This window comes from Eriocheir sinensis, chromosome 44 (genome assembly GCF_024679095.1).
Source record: "Eriocheir sinensis breed Jianghai 21 chromosome 44, ASM2467909v1, whole genome shotgun sequence".
Taxonomy (NCBI): Eukaryota; Metazoa; Arthropoda; class Malacostraca; order Decapoda; family Varunidae; genus Eriocheir; species Eriocheir sinensis.
This window is the reverse complement of record NC_066552.1, coordinates 12,276,894-12,293,967: the sequence shown is the minus strand read 5'-3', so window position 1 is coordinate 12,293,967 and position 17,074 is coordinate 12,276,894. Positions and strand designations below refer to the sequence as shown.

At 45.4% G+C, this 17,074-nt stretch overlaps 1 protein-coding gene across 3 annotated transcripts in view; it reads right to left on the bottom strand.

Annotated features, from left to right (window-relative positions):
- Positions 1-2,111: 2,111 nt before the first annotated feature.
- LOC126980505 (multiple epidermal growth factor-like domains protein 6) overlaps positions 2,112-17,074 on the bottom strand; it is a 50,954-nt gene continuing 35,991 nt past the window's right edge. For all 3 annotated transcript variants that reach the window (XM_050830473.1, XM_050830474.1, XM_050830475.1), the window contains 4 exons: positions 16,747-16,875; positions 5,960-6,097; positions 4,943-5,068; positions 2,112-2,528 (listed from right to left, as the gene is read on the bottom strand). In XM_050830473.1, the coding sequence (XP_050686430.1) occupies positions 2,524-2,528; positions 4,943-5,068; positions 5,960-6,097; positions 16,747-16,875 (398 nt within the window). In that variant the 3' untranslated portion in view covers positions 2,112-2,523. The remainder of the gene's footprint in view (positions 2,529-4,942; positions 5,069-5,959; positions 6,098-16,746; positions 16,876-17,074) is intronic.

Genomic DNA, 17,074 nt, shown 5'->3' with positions numbered 1-17,074 from the left:
AGACGGACTGATGTGACATATGACATAACCACCACCACCACCATCATCATCATCACCACCACCACCACCACCATCATCACCACCACCACCACCATCACCACCTTCACCACCACCATCACCACCAATACCACCACCACCATCACCACCACTATCACCACCACCACCACCACCACCACAGAGTGAGGGAAAGTGGGCTCCCCAAGATGGCTGCCGCGCCAGGGTAGCTTGCCTCACCCGCCGCCAACCCCACAACACGCTCTAGGTATATAACTGTGGTGGCGTCCCCACGCGTCCACTCATGTTTACCGTCGACCATGGCCACGATGCCACACGCTTCGTGCCGTTTTCACTGATCGGGACGGAACGGGGCCGAACGGGACGGCAAGCGGAGCCGAACGGGACGCCAAGCAGGGTTGAACGGGAAGCCAAGTCGGCTATGTGTCAACTCAACTTTAAGCTGGGTTCAAACATAGCCGATTTGGCATCCCGTTCGGCGCCGTTCCGTCCCGATCAGTGAAAACGGCACGAAACATATGGCATCGTGGCCATGGTCGGCGGTAAACGTGGGTGGGCGCGTGGGGTCGCCACCGAACGGCGGGAAATTGGAAGCGGGCCTTTTTTTTCTAGCATGTTCAGAAAATTCGGGCCCGGTCGGGGCCGGACGAGACGGTTGTCACTAATCGGTATAGAACGGAATTAGAACGCCGTCAGGCGGGGTCAGACGCCGCCAGGCGGGAGTGAGCCTCGTCTGGTGGTGTCAGGCGGGATGAAAAGAGCATGAAATTGCGTTTCCCGTGTGGCAACGTCGTATTGGCCATGGTAGAAGGAACACCAGGTAGTCTCGATCCCCCCTTCCCCACCACTCTGTGCGCATTCTAAGTGACGTCACTACCTAGACGAGAGAGAGATAGATAGATAGAGAGAAAGAGTGTGTGAGAATTTAAAGGTATCCTAATGTAATATAGTCCGTTGCACGTCAAAGTAGGTTCTGATCCTGAAATGCATTTTAAGTACTATTTTAGTGCCCTCTGCATTAATTTTCCCTGGAGTGTTAGGACAATTCACTCATATAATAATAATAATAACTATAGGGCATGTGCATTCACATATAATCCAGGGTTCCCATTCCTCATAAAGTATTTGTTCACCAAAGTCTTGGATATAGACCATGGTGCACAGTGCAGCTAAACTCATTGAAGTCCTTCCCTCTACAGCTTGGCAGCTTCCGTTGTGCTATGCAATGAGGCTACAGCCTTATGATTTATATATACAGTATATGCCTGATCAAATTATACACAGTACTATAGTGTTAAATTAGCTTAGGATCCAATAAAAAAACCTAAGCCAAAAAGGGTATTATTTGTAACTTCATCTTTTGGGAGACTATGAAAAAGCAGTGTGGTCCCTTTGGAATGCAGGGATCTGCACACACGAACAATGCAACACGAAGGCATACTATACAAGAGTTTCCCATGTCACAGAAAACGGACCGCTGAGATAGACCTCCAGCAGGTAGCTAGGTCAAGACTTATGTCCCCGGGGCCCCCGCAGCAATCATACCTCTTCCTCGTCTAGATTGTGACGTCACGGTCTGCCTGCGCAGTCCACAGAAATTCTGGTCCAGCACCCCCCCACCGTGGGAATACCTGGCTTGCCTCCCTTTACCTTGGTATTGGCAGCAGTCCCCACCAGGACGGCGTCCTGACGGGCTTCCGCTTGGGTCCTGCCGCCGCTTGGCCCTGTCAAGCGGGACTGTTCGTGCAACGTAGCCGGCGGCGAACCCTCATTTGACCCAGTCGGGATGAGTTGGGAGTCCGGCGCCGTGGGGTTACGTTCAGGCCAAAGACGGCATGAGACGCGATGATGTCGACCACGATTGATACCGTTCTCAAAATTTTCAAACTCGGGACCGAACCAGAAGCTAAGTCGGCTATGTGTGAACCCAGCCTTAAGGTTACACAAAAAAGTCCATAAGCACTGCTCCTGCAAACACTGTATAGTAAAAAAAAAAAAAAAAAAAGTTTCAAAGCTATAATCATATAGGGAGGTGTCTTTCTATTCCTTTCTTGAAAATGTTTAAGTCGTAGCCGGAATAAATTCAAAATACTATGTAACAATTAAATGTTTATTATTATTAAATGTTTATTATCAAACGCAGAGTGCAGCACTCTGTATCTGATAAGAGTGTTTACGGGGTGAGACAAGAAGCGCGGCACACTTCAGTCACCCAGGGGTGCTGTAGATGTGTAGCACTGTCACTGGTAGAATACAGAAACACAAAGCACTATAATCTGTACTATACACCAAACACCACTATGTGCTATAACAATATGGTAGCTCGTTGACTCGACGGTGTAATAGTATGTTACATCGGCAGGGCTGAGTAGACGAAAGTGCTGAGTCGAACGAGCAGGTGTTGCAACTGGGAGTGTGAGCGCCAGGCAAATGACACGATGCAGGCGTTGTGATGGCCGGCCGTGTGGTTCCTTAATTGTTTACGCTTGGCCGTATGAGTGCTGTGTGCTAGTCTGAAGAAGATGGCAGCAGTTGAGTACAATACATGATAAACTAATATTTGGTTTAAAAATCAATACACTGAAAAACAATTTTTCTGTAGATGTCGTGAAGATAAACTTTATTTCTAAGGTGCGTGGTTATATTCATCTGTTTATTTTTTTTTTTTTTTTTATTTTTTAATGTGTGTGTGTGTGTGTGTGTGTGTGTGTGTGTGTGTGTGTGTGTGTGTGTGTGTGTGTGTGTGTGTGTGTGTGTGTGTGTAAAACCCCCTTTACACTGCGCCGACTCTGTGCCACGACAACCCACGACTAGGGTACACGAGGTCTTGGGTGTTGATGTGAAAGGGTCGCGCATGGCCTCAAAAAAGGTCTAGCAACGGTCGCCGAATGCTGAGCGGACGTCGGGAGGGGAGTGTGGGGTCTTAAGGGTTAGCGCACAGACAGACCAACAGATATTTCCGGTTGAGGTCTGAGGGAGGTCGGGAACAGTCGTCAAGACTGTCCTCGACATTCTTGGCTCGTCCTGACAGTCGTGAAGACTATCGGGGTCATTTTTCTTATCGTCTGTCGGAACAGTCGTCGGTGCTGACTACTTAAGAATAATGAGGACCTGTCGTGATGACACTCCTCGTCTAATGAAGGACGTTCGTGACAACTGTCGGCGCAAAAATATTGGCTAACGCGTTGTCGGAATGTTGGCGGGATACTGACTGCCGACCAGTTGGCAGCACGTCCCAAGACTAAATATTTTTCGACGACGACCGTCCGCCGACCACTTGGCAGTGTCGGCCAACTAATTTTTCTCGCTGGATATGGAGTCCTGTTGCTCCAAGCATGTCCCAAGACTAAATTTTTTTAGACGACGACCGTCTGCTGACCACTTGGCAGAGTGTCGGCCAACTAATTTATCTCGCTGAATGAAGAGTCCTCTTGCCCCATTTCGGCCATTAATTCATCAAAATGCTATACTGCGTCATGTGAAGCAGCAGCCAGGGGCGAGCCCACATACTTCGCTTCAGCCTTTTCTTCTTCTTGCTCATTCTCCTGCGGGCCTCGACTACCTTCACTGCGTCCATCAGAAGCTTTATACTTTTATTTTGCAATCGCAAGCACAACAACAAATTTTGGGCATGGTCACGTTTTTATGACAAATTTGGTAGCCATTACAGCACGCACACACTCCTGCTGCTTCTCTGTGAAGTTGAATGACACAATGGAAACTTGCGGACCATTTTATATAACCCAGGACCCATGAAAATGAGTGCTGGGCAGATGTCTGCGACCGAAATATCTTCTTAAATTTTGAGTAGACTAATGCGACAGTTGGCAAGGCTGCCGCCAAGACAGTCGAGAAGACCATAGGGAAGACCGTCGGCCAACTCCTTGGCAACTGTCGGCCAGCTGATCGGCCAACTAGTTCACAGACAGTCTTGCCGAGAGTCGGCGACCGTCTACAAGACTGTCGTCAAGACCGTCTGCGACTGTCAGCCAATCATTCGACAGAGTCGTGGTTGTCATAGACATGGCACCATTTCAGAAAATGACCGTTGAGACTCGTCTTGAGATTAATTGGTAGCATGCAGCCGACATGCTGGCAGCTAGTTGTTCGAATGTCCCAGACAGTCGGCAATCATACTAGCCGACACCAAGACGCAAAAAAAAAAAAAAAAAAAAAAAAAAAAAAAATTCTTGGAACGTGGGAGCCGACTTGCTTGTCAAATCCAAAAGTCGCTGGGTTGTCGTGGCCCAGAGTCGGCACAGTGTGTAGGAAGCCTAATTCACCCACGGCCTGATCAGGAGCTGGACTTGTCCCGACTAGAACAAGACTCATTAGTCGATCTCTTTGTACCGCCGGAACTCTCACATACCACACATCCCATCCCCCTTGCTCGAGGGGGGACAGCAACCGCTCCTTGTTAGAAGAAAAATCTTGGCCTGAGAAGGGCTCGAACCTTCCCCTGCCAGGCCTCGAAGCTTGGCAGCGCAGAGCTTTACTTCTGAGGTACCGGAGCGGTGTGTGTGTGTGTGTGTGTGTGTGTGTGTGTGTTTATAAAATTAGATAAGAATGAAGGTTTTCGTCATTAATAATGTGTATTTAGAGGCGCCCCCGTGGTGTAGGGGTTAGCAGGTACACCTAGCCACGGGTACTGGCTCGGGTTTGATCCCGGACAGGACAGTTGGTGCCTAGTCCACCTAGTTGTTTCTCTTTTTCAAGTTGCTGAATATGTGGTCACCTGGGGAGTTCTGGGGAAGGTAAGCTGTGGTTACCTGGCTGTCATGCCTGCCATGTGTACAAAGTTCTTAGTCCCCCATGGCCAAAGAGACGGCAACGAGCGCAAACGAAAAGTCACATCCTAGACGACCTAGAGTATGCTCACTACTCTACTTACCTTTTAGCATGAAAAAAATAATTCAAACCAACTCACCTGTTTCGAGACAGCAGCAGCTATTGTATCCACTGCACCCGTCCGCTACCTCTATCTCAGTCTCCGAATCGCACTCTTCCTTGATGCCACTGCCCTCGATTGCTAAACAATTGTCGACCGCTTCAGCTGCCCGTGGAGAAATGTTAGTTTTTTTTTTTCTTTTTCTTTTTTTCAGCTAAAAAATATATTTAAAAAAAGCCCGCTACTCACTGCTCTTGAATAGAGGTCAAAGGAGTGTCCAAAAAGAGGGGTCAATTTCGGGAGGAGAGGTGTCCTGATACCCTCCTCTTGAAAGAGTTCAAGTCGTAGGCAGGAGGAAATACAGATGAAGGAAGATTGTTCCAGAGTTTACCAGCGTGAGGGATGAAAGAGTGAAGATGCTGGTTGACTCTTGCATAAGGGGTTTGGACAGTATAGGGATGAGCATGAGTAGAAAGTCGTGTGCAGCGAGGTTGCGGGAGGGGGGAGGCATGCAGTTAGCAAGTTCAGAAGAGCAGTCAGCATGAAAATATCGATAGAAGATAGAAAGAGGGGCAACATGGCGGCGGAATTTGAGAGGTAAAAGACTATCAGTATGAGGAGGAGAGCTGATGAGACGAAGAGCCTTTGACTCCACTCTGTCAAGGAGAGCTGAGTGAGTGGAGTCCCCCCACACATGAGATGCATACTCCATACGAGGGCGGACAAGGCTCCTGTAAATGGGTAGCAACTGTGCGGGGGAGAAGAACTGGCGGAGACGGTACAGAACGCCCAGCCTAGAGGAAGCTGATATAGTAAGAGATGAGATATGAAATTTCCATTTGAGGTGTACAGTGTACTTCAATCTCTCCAGCAAATGTGCAAAATTTCAACTCTCCATCTTGTTCTCAGTCTCCCCTGGACTCTGCATATCTTGGGCTGCTACTCTGTTATTAATTCTATGCCTAACATGGCCTGCTCAAGTATATTTCTTTTTTTTTAATCGTCATTGGAATATCAACAGCTTTTGTTTGTTCCCTAATCTACAATTATACTTACCGTCTACGAAAGGCAAACAACATTTGCAGTGTAAACCACATTTGATAGAGGCTTCTTTCTCCCACGCGTCACATTTACTTTTGCACCTGCCAGTACCGTGTCCGTGGCTGCCACCACAAGTGTCTTCCGCTCTGCAAACTGTTAAAGGAATAAGAGTTATTAATTAACAACCTTACTGGAGGAGTTTACCTCAAGTGTATACTGCTCATGCCTATGACTAATATTTTTTCTCGTGAAACCTTCAACGGGGAGGAAGAAAGAGAAAGAAGGAATTACTACTAAGAGGGAATGTATAAAGATACAGAAGAAAATACTAAAAAGGCGGCAGGGGAGACAAAAATTATGGAAACGTTTAGAAAGAAGGGATGAAAAAAGATGAGAAAATATTTTGAAACAGAGAAGTAAATAAAGATATGAAGGAAGAAGGGAGTGAAAAAAAAAAGTAAATCTGTGTTATTTTGAATTCTACTGATGCGAAAATTCCAACCGGTCATATTACTGAAGTCGAAAAATTATAATACTAAAGCTCTTAATGCGCATACTTTCGCTTACAAGGATTAGGGATGCCATATAATACTCTAAAATCCACTAATCCGCACAGGAGTGGATCAGATTCTATTTGAATAAACGGATGTTATTCTGACTAACGGATTTTTACCTTTTACTTCTCTACCTCTTACAAGAACAGTCCCGCCACATGAATCACCCTTCCTAAACGCTGTTTTATTTGGGGCACTATGGTATACCGTTGTCTATTTCAAATGTACATTACACATACCTTTGAGAGGCCACACAAATGTTATATAGAGTTTGTAATATAGGTTACTACTAACCATTTCAGACCCGATGTGGCATCGTTTTTCGGGAATATCTTCAAGGCTATTAGTCGGACAGTTATGACATTCTAAGACAATGTTTACAACACCCGCCGTAATTTATGGAGTTAGTCAACTTTATATACTTTAGGAGTTTACTCTTATGATTTTAAGTTGTAGTCAATGAGAGCCCAAACACCTGAGCAAAGGTTCGGATAAGTCGACTTACTCCCCTCCCCTACATTAGTTCCCTCCTTCCCCCACCAAACAAGCTTCCCCCATCCCCCTCGCACTCCCATCCTTCTATCCCCTCTACCCCCTCCCATTCCCTCCTCTCTCTCTCTCTCTCTCTCTCTCTCTCTCTCTCTCTCTCTCTCTCTCTCTCTCTCTCTAAATTGCACACAGGGAGATATAAAGTCTTACACATAGTTATTCTATAGTAATTTTGTTTAATAATTTAAGAATAAAAATGTTGGGTGTAGTAATTAATCGATGGTTAATGGACATGACTGTTTTGGCTCGGTTGCCAGTCTCGAATACAGTATTTGAGCAATATATTGTAAATGTTCACTGGCATGCGATCCCAGAAGGTGTTTTTTCGCTGGGTACTGAAGGTGTGCTATAATCTTGCAGGCCATGGCCATTTTGCTTAGATGCCCAAATGGGTGCAAAGGTGTGATTGCACTATGACTTTTTAATATGTTCAACCAAGAGAGGAAAGGTGGCGCACTGAAAATAAGTCTTAAGAGGTAATTATTACCCAAAACTCTTTTTATGTATAGCCTTATGCAACAAATTTCACAGCAATGACAATTTTTGGTGAAATTATAGTGATATTATTAATATCATGATAACTATCATCAAACCCAAGTGTTCCTAAGTAATCAGTCTCTTCCCATAATCTACTTTACATTTTCTGTCTTCCCACACATGCCGTATGAACGTATGGCCCATGAGATGGGTGGGACCACAAACGCAGTGCGAGTGATGCTTCAACGCTACCTGCATTCCAAGCAAGACTCGCCACCTGAGACGGCGAGCACTCTCGCCGTTACACCATCCGACTCCACAACACCCTCCTCTACACCACCTGTCTTTGACGATTTCACGATTGGAGCCATTCGACATTTTGTACATGCAAAGTTTGCTGCAAAAGAAAATTTTACTATTGTTACCCTGACCGAAGAATTAAGGAGGGCTGATATTATTCCTAGTGAGACCTCAGAGACGGCGATATGACGTGTGTTGTACAGCATGGGATTCCGGTATAGAGTATCACAGAGAAACTTGTATGTACGAAAAGAGTCCCTTGATATTGCATGCCGCCGCATTGAAGCTCTTCGATTACTCCAGCATCACTGACAGGAAGGAAGACAGGTGGTGTGCGTGGATGAAACGTGGTTCACCACACGGATGTCACACAACATGGAGTGGGTGGACACAACACAACCTGTAACTAGTGCCACCTATAGCCGTCAGGTGCCACTTGGTGAAGGAGAGCGGTTTGTGGTGGTAGCAGGTGGCACAGTCAAATGTTTTGTGGACGGCTCCTTTCTATGTTTCCCTGCGAAGACAAAATCGGGTGACTACCACGGGGAAATGAATGGCAGCCTTTTCATTCAGTGGCTCACATCTCATCTTTTACCAGTGTTGGATGAGCCATCGGTAATAGTGTTGGAAAATGCGCCCTATCACAGCCAGTTGACGGAGGAGTCTCTCTGGTCTTGTGAAATGGTTGGAGGAAGAAAAATCCCCTTCTCACCTCACGCTATTCCTCCTGAATGGCTGCGAATTTGCAAGGAAAACTGACCAAAGCCACAGTATACAGTTGATAACCTCATCCGAAATGGGGTCACGAAGTGGTCCGACTTCCACCAGCCAACCCTAAACTTAACGCCATAGAGCAGGTGTGGGGATGTATGAAGAGAGATGTGCGCTCCTCATTACAACGCTTCACCTGGCCAGCTTACGGGCCAGGTTAGAAGAAGCAAGGCTATGTGCAACCACGGAGATTTGGGAAGGTTCCGTTCGGCGAGTCATGAAGTTTGAAGAGGATTATTGGTCCTCTGACAATATCCATGACAGTGTGAAACCCGTCATTGTCACCTTTGACTCCGATGATGAGGATGTGCTATTCCTTGACAGTGATGACGAATAAAATGAAATCTATGAATTCTTGTGTGTATCCATTATCCATTAATTCTATAGCTAATATTAATTATTTTACAACTGTACTGACACCTTCTAATTGTATAATAATTATGCCCACTCCCAATCTATCTCATCACATGATACGAACAATCGAACAACAGGTGCAGAAAAACGACCATACACATACTTGTAGCAGTCACCGCTCAAATTCCGTGTTCCTTCCCCTCAGTGACAAGAAAATGGGGTGCTGCAAAGAGAGACTAAGATTCTCAGTGTTTTCATGTAATGTCCATCGTCACTGTGTCTGCCAGTCTGTCTTGTCGCGTCTTCATCGTTAACTTTCCTTGTATTCGTTTACCTTTGACTGTCCGTCCACGTTCTTTTGTTGTCCACCGTTACACATTGTTCCACACATACACCAACACTTAAATGTTAACCTACACAAACAACATTCACACAAAAGCATACACAAACAAACACCTATCCTATGTGTTGTCCTTGTCGTGATGAGGTGTGTAAGTTCTGTCCAATAAAGTAACCCTGGCGGATATGATTTTCTCTATCCGTGAACCGATTAGCACTTAGAACACTCGCTCCCACCAACATACTTACAATCTAAGATCATAAATATAATTTCGCACGACAATTCTTAGGCAACACAGTAGAATGAGGTTGAACATCATAGTGGAGCTCATTAGCAAAAACCACTCAACTCATTGTTGGGATATATACATTTGAGTTATAATGTGGCCAAATCATGCGATATAATACTGTACAATGTATGTATTTATATCCTCCAGTGTGTTGTGTAATATTATTCAGACGAGAGAGAGAGAGAGAGAGAGAGAGAGGAGAATGGGAGGGGGAAGAGGAGGGAACGGGAGGGGATAGAAGGATGGGAGTGCGAGGGGAATGGGGGAAGCTTGTTTGGTGGGGGAAGGAGGGAACTGATGTAGGGGAAGGGGGTAAGTCGACTTATCCGAACCTTTGCTCATGTGTTTGGGTTCTCACTGACTACAACTTAAAATCATAAGAATAAACTCCTAAAGTATATAAATTTGACTAACTCCAATAACCCCATAAATTACGGCGGGGTGTTGTAAACATTGTCTTAGAATGTCATAACTGTCCAACTAATAGCCTTGAAGATATTCCCGAAAACGATGCCCAGACCCTGTGACGTACCGTTTTTCGCAAATATCTTTCAAACGAAGACTCGGATCAGCATGGGGCTTTGGCACAGATTGTTTCACACACTCCGCTAGTTTTTGACGCTATTGTGCAATGCCAGATGCGGTTAATCATGATGTTTACTCTTGACTGTGATGGCAAAACCTGCGTGAGCCACTTACACATTCGATCAGGTGAGGCGTGACGTATTTGTGACGTGTATCCACCACCTACCTCCACCCATGGCTTCCCCTACTACCATCCTTACCTTTCCCTCCCTCCTACCCTCCTCCTTCTCCCTCGCACTCTCCCCCCCCTCTTTCTCCCCCATACTCTCTCTCTCTCTCTCTCTCTCTCTTCCAGTCAGCGCCTTGCCCTCACCCCGAGAGGTCAAACCGCACGCGCTCCCACTTCCGTGACCTCTCGCTTGCGATTCCACCCCCGTGTGCTGTACTGAACTGTACTGTAGATCTTGCTGTGCTGTGTGCCGTGTGCTATTTCGCGTCGTGCTGCGTACTGCTTATTGTCAACCGAGTTAGCTGCCCGCAGAGGTGTGCTGTTTGCTGTGCGACCACGTGCTTCATTGGACAGGATTAAGTGTTGCCCTTATTTTTACTACCTCTCTCCGCCTGTATCTACCCTCTTGCAGTAGCGCCCTGTAAAACATATATACACCTATACACAAAACACAGTGTTACACTCTTTCCGCCACATTCTTTATATATTTCCAGATTCCACTCCGACGTCACTTCCTACGCAGGTGTTCAGACCTACCTGACCTGACTTGACCAGATTATTCCCCAGAGACCAGTAATCCTCCTCCTCCCTCTCGCGTTTCGCTCCTCCTCTTCTCTCGCCTCCCTCCATTGCCCTCCCTCTCTCTCTCTCTCATTACTACCCCCACTTGCCCCTCTCTGTCTCTCCTTCCTCACTCCCTATCTAGTTCCCACCCTCTCTCTCTCCATCGCCCTCTCCCTCCCTCCATCCCTATCTCCTCTCTCTCTCTCTCTCTCTCACTTATTCTCGCTTATTCACGCACGCGTCCCTCTGCCCTACGAAAAGAAAAAGCAAAGCAAATATATAGATACCTCCTCCTTACCAAGATGGCGTTAAAGAAATGTTCGACTTGCACAGGAAACTTCTCTGGTCATTTCTTCTCAGGACGATCGACCGTCTGCAAGATCTGCCTGTTGACTCAGCAGATGGAAACGAGACTCCTTCAACAGGACGAAAGGCTGACGGCTGGCGAGAAGAAGATCACCGAACTAACAAGTACTGTTGATACCTTGCAGGAGTTTATCCAGGCCAACATCGTCGCCCCTCCTGCAATTGACGCCTCATCACCCTCCTCACCTGCACTCGATGCCCAGCCACCTTCCGAAGAAGGCACGTCACAGGAACCGGTAGAGCTGACGCTGAATGCTTCACCCCGTGAGAGGAGGAGCCAGACCCGCCCCTAGAGCCATTTATCCTACTCATTGCTACAACAGATTTGCCATACTGGAGGAGGAGGACGAGGAACAGAGCACCTTCTTGGTCGGTGACTCTATGATTCGCCATCAGGTGGTTGAATTCTGTGGCAGAGTCCCCGTCGTAGGCGTAACTACTTTTATCCTTGAGCTTGTGTTGACGACATCACAGCTGCACTTGACGAGGTCTCCGCTGAGGCATCTAATGAATCACTCTTTGTTCTCCACACAGGTACAAACGACGTCACCACGACCTGAGGAACTGCTGGACAAGTACCGTAGGCTCATCCAGCAGTATAAGACTAAATCCCTAATATTTTGATTTCAGGAATTCTACCACGGACATGGGATGAGGGCGACTTCTACAGTAAGGCCTTCAGCCTCAACAACCGCCTGCAGACTCTCTGCGGAGAGCTTGACGTCGAATTCTTTAACGCCTGGAACGATTTCTACGGCCAGAGTAGACTTTTCCAAAGGGACGGCATACACCTGTCCCCCATCGGGGCAGCCAGATATGGACGGCTCCTCAACAACGCCGTACGTAACGCCCGAACAACAAAAAACGACTCTCAGCCACGTCCTTCCATCCCGCCCGTGTAAATAGACACCTCACACCGCAACAGACTCGTAACATTGAACCCTCCATTACCTCTATTACCAAGCTTCAAGATAACCTAAGAGTCCTTAGTTTCAATGCGCGTAGCCTAAGAAACAAATTTGATGAACTGCGATGTCTTGCTCTGACAGAAAACTTTGACGTAATTGCTATAACCGAAACATTTATCGACACCACTAATATTGATTTAAGTTCCGAATATAACATAGATGGCTACAGATTCTTCAACAATGATCGTGTAAACCGTAGAGGGGGTGGTGTCGCCCTTTTTGTCAAAAGCTACTTGCAACCTACTGACAAATCACCAAGAAACAGTAACGTTGAACATTTGTGCGTGCGAGTAAACATTGCAAAAGTCAATTTAAATATATCTGTCACTTACAGGCCTCCGGGGCAATCACTTGATGGCGATCTTGAAATGTACAGCGTCTTAAGGCAGTCACTTAATAACAGCGACTCACTGATACTAGGAGACTTTAACCTCCCCCATATCGACTGGGCGACACTGTCGGGTACAGAAGGTGAGTCCCATAGAATGATCGAATTTCTAGAGGAAAATTATCTAAGCCAAATGGTTTCTGAACCAACTCGACAAAATAACATACTTGACCTTGTTATAGCGACCCAAGATAACCTAGTCAGTAATGTCACGGTAGGAGAACACCTCGGTTCCTGCGATCATAAACTAGTGCGCGTTGACATTAGAGCTCAAACATCGGTGACTGAAAATAAAGTTAAGGTGCCCAATTTCAAAAGAGCCAACTTCGTAGAAATCCGACGAAAACTAATAGATATGCAACTATCAGATGACGGCAATGCAGAGGACGCCTGGCTAAACTTTAAAAATCACTTACTCACTCAGCAGGACACATTTGTCCCCTTGTGCGAGAAGCGAATTAACACTAATAAAAGTCCACCTTGGTTTAATAGCGAAATTAAACACTCAGTCAAGGAGAGAAAATTGTCTTACAGGTTAAAGAAAGACCAAAGCACGCCCGAAAACATTAGACTTTACAATGATGCAAGGCGACGAGTAAAAAGATTAGTGCATCAGGCAAAGCGTAGATATGAAGAAAATATTGCAGCCAACTGTAAAATAATCCGAAATCCTTCTTCAGTTACATAAACAACAGAAAGGCGATCAGAAGTGGAATTGGACCTTTAATAAACAGCGACGGTGCACTAGTGACTGACAGCCAACACGTTGCAAACCTATTAAATAATTACTTTTCCTCGGTGTTTAATAATAACAGTCCTCCCACCACCACCACCAACACCAGTACTAATGTAAATCCAGAGCATGCATTGTCTAACTTTGAAATAAAACCCGATGAAGTCCTTAAAGCCCTCAAATCACTTAAAACAAATAAAAGTCCTGGACCTGATAAAGTATATCCAACTCTGCTGAAAGAAACAAAGAGCGAAATACTCTCCTCCCTCACAACCGTATTCAATATGTCCTTGCGACAAGGCATTGTCCCTTCAGATTGGAAAAAGGCTAACGTGACACCGATTTTTAAGAAAGGAGACAAAAAGTACCAGGTAATTACAGGCCCATTAGTCTAACTTCGGTTGTAGGTAAGCTACTTGAGGGCATAATTAGAGACAAAATTGTGAGTTACCTTGAAAGCCACTCATTAATTGGGGACTCACAACATGGCTTCCGAAACAAAAGATCCTGCCTATCAAATCTATTAACCTTTTATAACGACCTCTTCACTGTTTATGACGTAACCAAATCACTGGACGTAGTCTATCTTGATTTGAAAGCGTTTGATAAAGTCCCGCATCATAAATTACTTTACAAATTAAAACAAATAGGTATTGACGGTCAGGTAAACCAATGGATCGCGAATTGGTTGAGCAACAGACAACAAAGAGTAGTGATTGACGGATTTAACTCAGAGTGGGCGCCTGTCACTAGTGGCGTCCCTCAGGGCTCGGTTCTTGGCCCAGTGCTCTTCATTATTTACATCAACGACGTGGATGTTGGACTCAATAACCGCATTAGTAAATTTGCAGACGACACAAAGATTGGCAACTCGGTTCTCACTGACGAAGACAGGCAAAGCCTCCAAGAGGATTTGCACAAAATTTCAGCTTGGTCGGATAGATGGGAGATGCCCTTTAACGTAGACAAGTGCCAGGTCCTTCAAGTTGGAACGAGGAATAAAAAGTTTGATTACGAAATGCGCGGCGTTAAACTCAAAAGCGTTCAATGCGTCAAGGACTTGGGGGTCAAAATCGCGTCAAACCTCAAATTCTCACAGCAATGCATCGATGCAGCAAATAAAGCGAACAGAATGTTGGGCTTCATTAAAAGAAACTTTTTATTTAAGAATAAAGATGTAATACTCCCGCTCTACAACAGTTTAGTCAGACCCCACTTGGAATATGCGGTACAGTTTTGGTCTCCCCACCATGCAAAGGATATTGCTAAATTAGAAGGTGTTCAGCGTCGGGCAACGAAAATTATCCCTTCCTTGCGCAACAAATCCTACGAAGAAAGGCTTTCACCCTTAACATGTTCTCTTGAGAAACGTCGCCTCCGAGGAAAACTGATCGAATGTTTTAAAATACTTAATGGTTTCACGAATGTAGACAGATCAACATTGTTTATGATCGATGACACTTTGCGCACGAGGAACAATGGCGTAAAACTCAGATGTAGACAAGTAAATTCAGACTGCACCAAATTTTTCTTCACCAACGTTGTAGTGCGAGAATGGAATAAGCTCCCACCGTCAGTGGTCCAGTGTAACACGATTGACTCCTTCAAAAATAAGCTCGACCGTCACTTCCTTCAACTTAATATCAACTAGAGTAGAAATGCAACGTTTTGGAGTCTTCTGATTAATGTAAAATCACTTAGGTTTAAGGACAGACCACCAAGTCTGGACCATGGGGTCTGTGTGGTCTGATTTTCTATGTAAATCTATGTAAATCTCTCTCTCTCTCTCTCTCTCTCTCTCTCTCTCTCTCTCTCTCTCTCGGTATACATGCGATGTGAAGCGTTTCACACATATGACTTGTCTATAATGGCGGATAACTCAAAGTATATGCTAGGTATGGTCTGGTGTTTTATGCACACGACTCTGATTCCTGTTCCAGCGTAACTGGATGTTGCTTAAGTGCTGTATGAGGTTAGTTTGGCAATTATACAACCATTGAAAGTTGTACGAGTGTATGACCCTCCTTCCCACAGGTTACGTTGAGCATATGATGGGATGAAGCACGTAGCTGACGCTTTATCATTTACAGGAAATCGCGTAAGAGACGGAAAGGAATAAGGGTGGAATTGAAGGGGGAATTCATTGCAGAGTAAAAACTTGAAACGAAATTGGAGAAATATATGAATATTTTATTCTGATATAAGAAAAGACTGCCATACAATATGGGTTCATGTAGATATGTTAAAAGTCATAGCACACAAAAATAGACAGCGAGTATACGATGGGTGGATTAATAATGTAAATAACTGACCACAAGTTACGTTAATATTCATCACCATCAAACAGGTTATCCTCGTCATCACTATTGATGCTGATGCAGACGGCATATAATTTCTATTTATCTGCCATTAATTCAAGTCATACGTGTGCATGTATTCATATCTCGTGTACAGTACATCGCAAGTGAGAGAGAGAGAGAGAGAGAGGGGGGGGGTAGGGGGGAGAAAGAGGGGGGGGGAGTGCGGGGGAGAAGGAGGAGGGTAGGATGGAGGGAAAGGGAGGGATAGGAGTAGGGGAAGCCATGGGTGGAGGTAGGTGGTGGATACACGTCACAAATACGTCATGCCTCACCTGATCGAATGTGTAAGTGGCTAACGCAGGTTTTGCCATCACAGTCAAGAGTAAACATCATGATTAACCACATCTGGCATTGCACAATAGCGTCAAAAATTAGCGGAGTGTGTGAAACAATCTGTGCCAAAGTCCCATGCTGATCCGAGTCTTCGTTTGAAAGATATTTGCGAAAAACGGCATGTCATAGGGTCTGATATGGATAGTAGGTGCGGTGTGAGTGTGTTGTCATGGGCTTCCGGCTGCCTGGCTGAGCCGTGAGGCATTCATTGTTGTGGTGTGGAGGCGAGACAAAGTGGCAGCTTGGGTATACGCGTGTTGGTTTTAGGTATTCGCCTTTTTTTTTTAGTCACCAAAGTTGTTATTTCTTATAGTTTTATGTACCGTTAGGGGGGACACGGCCTTATTGTTATTGTTCGATGTTATGAACTGTTTGAACTTTAATTAATCTAAAGCTATATTATTCAGTTGCTGCATTTGGAATATCTCAATAACATTGATGCTTGACAATTTCTCACTGTATAAATATTGCACTATAATTATATTAATGAAAATTATATTTTATCTTGATCCTTAGCTTTTGTAAATGTATGGATTCCTCACATACTGAAGTTGTTGACTCAACTATTGGGCTTCAGGCAAGGTAACAAGTAAGTCTTGTTTGTTACGAAATGAGGAAGAAGCCGAGCCGTAACACTTAGCACGAACACTACGCTACCGCTCACTAGAATACCCCCTCCCCCCCTCTCCCCGCCACACTCACCGTCCTTCAGGGCACAGCAGCATAACATGGAGCCCTGGATGCAGCCACCAGCCACCTCCTCTTCTTCCGTGTCGTCACACTCACCCTTGAATGCGCCCCCTTCCTTGATGCACCAAAGGACGTCACTCGCTGGCAGGAAAGGAACATAAGTTAAGATCTGTGCAGAGATACATGGGAATGGTTTTGCTTATGAGTTTTGGTTTAATCTAAGTTCAGTGTTCGTGTCATGAACCCTATTAAAAGGCATTGGTGTTAGAGGTTGACCGTGGTGTTCGCTGTTCTCTTAATTTATTTGTTGTTACTCACTGAGCAGCTTTGGACTTGCAGT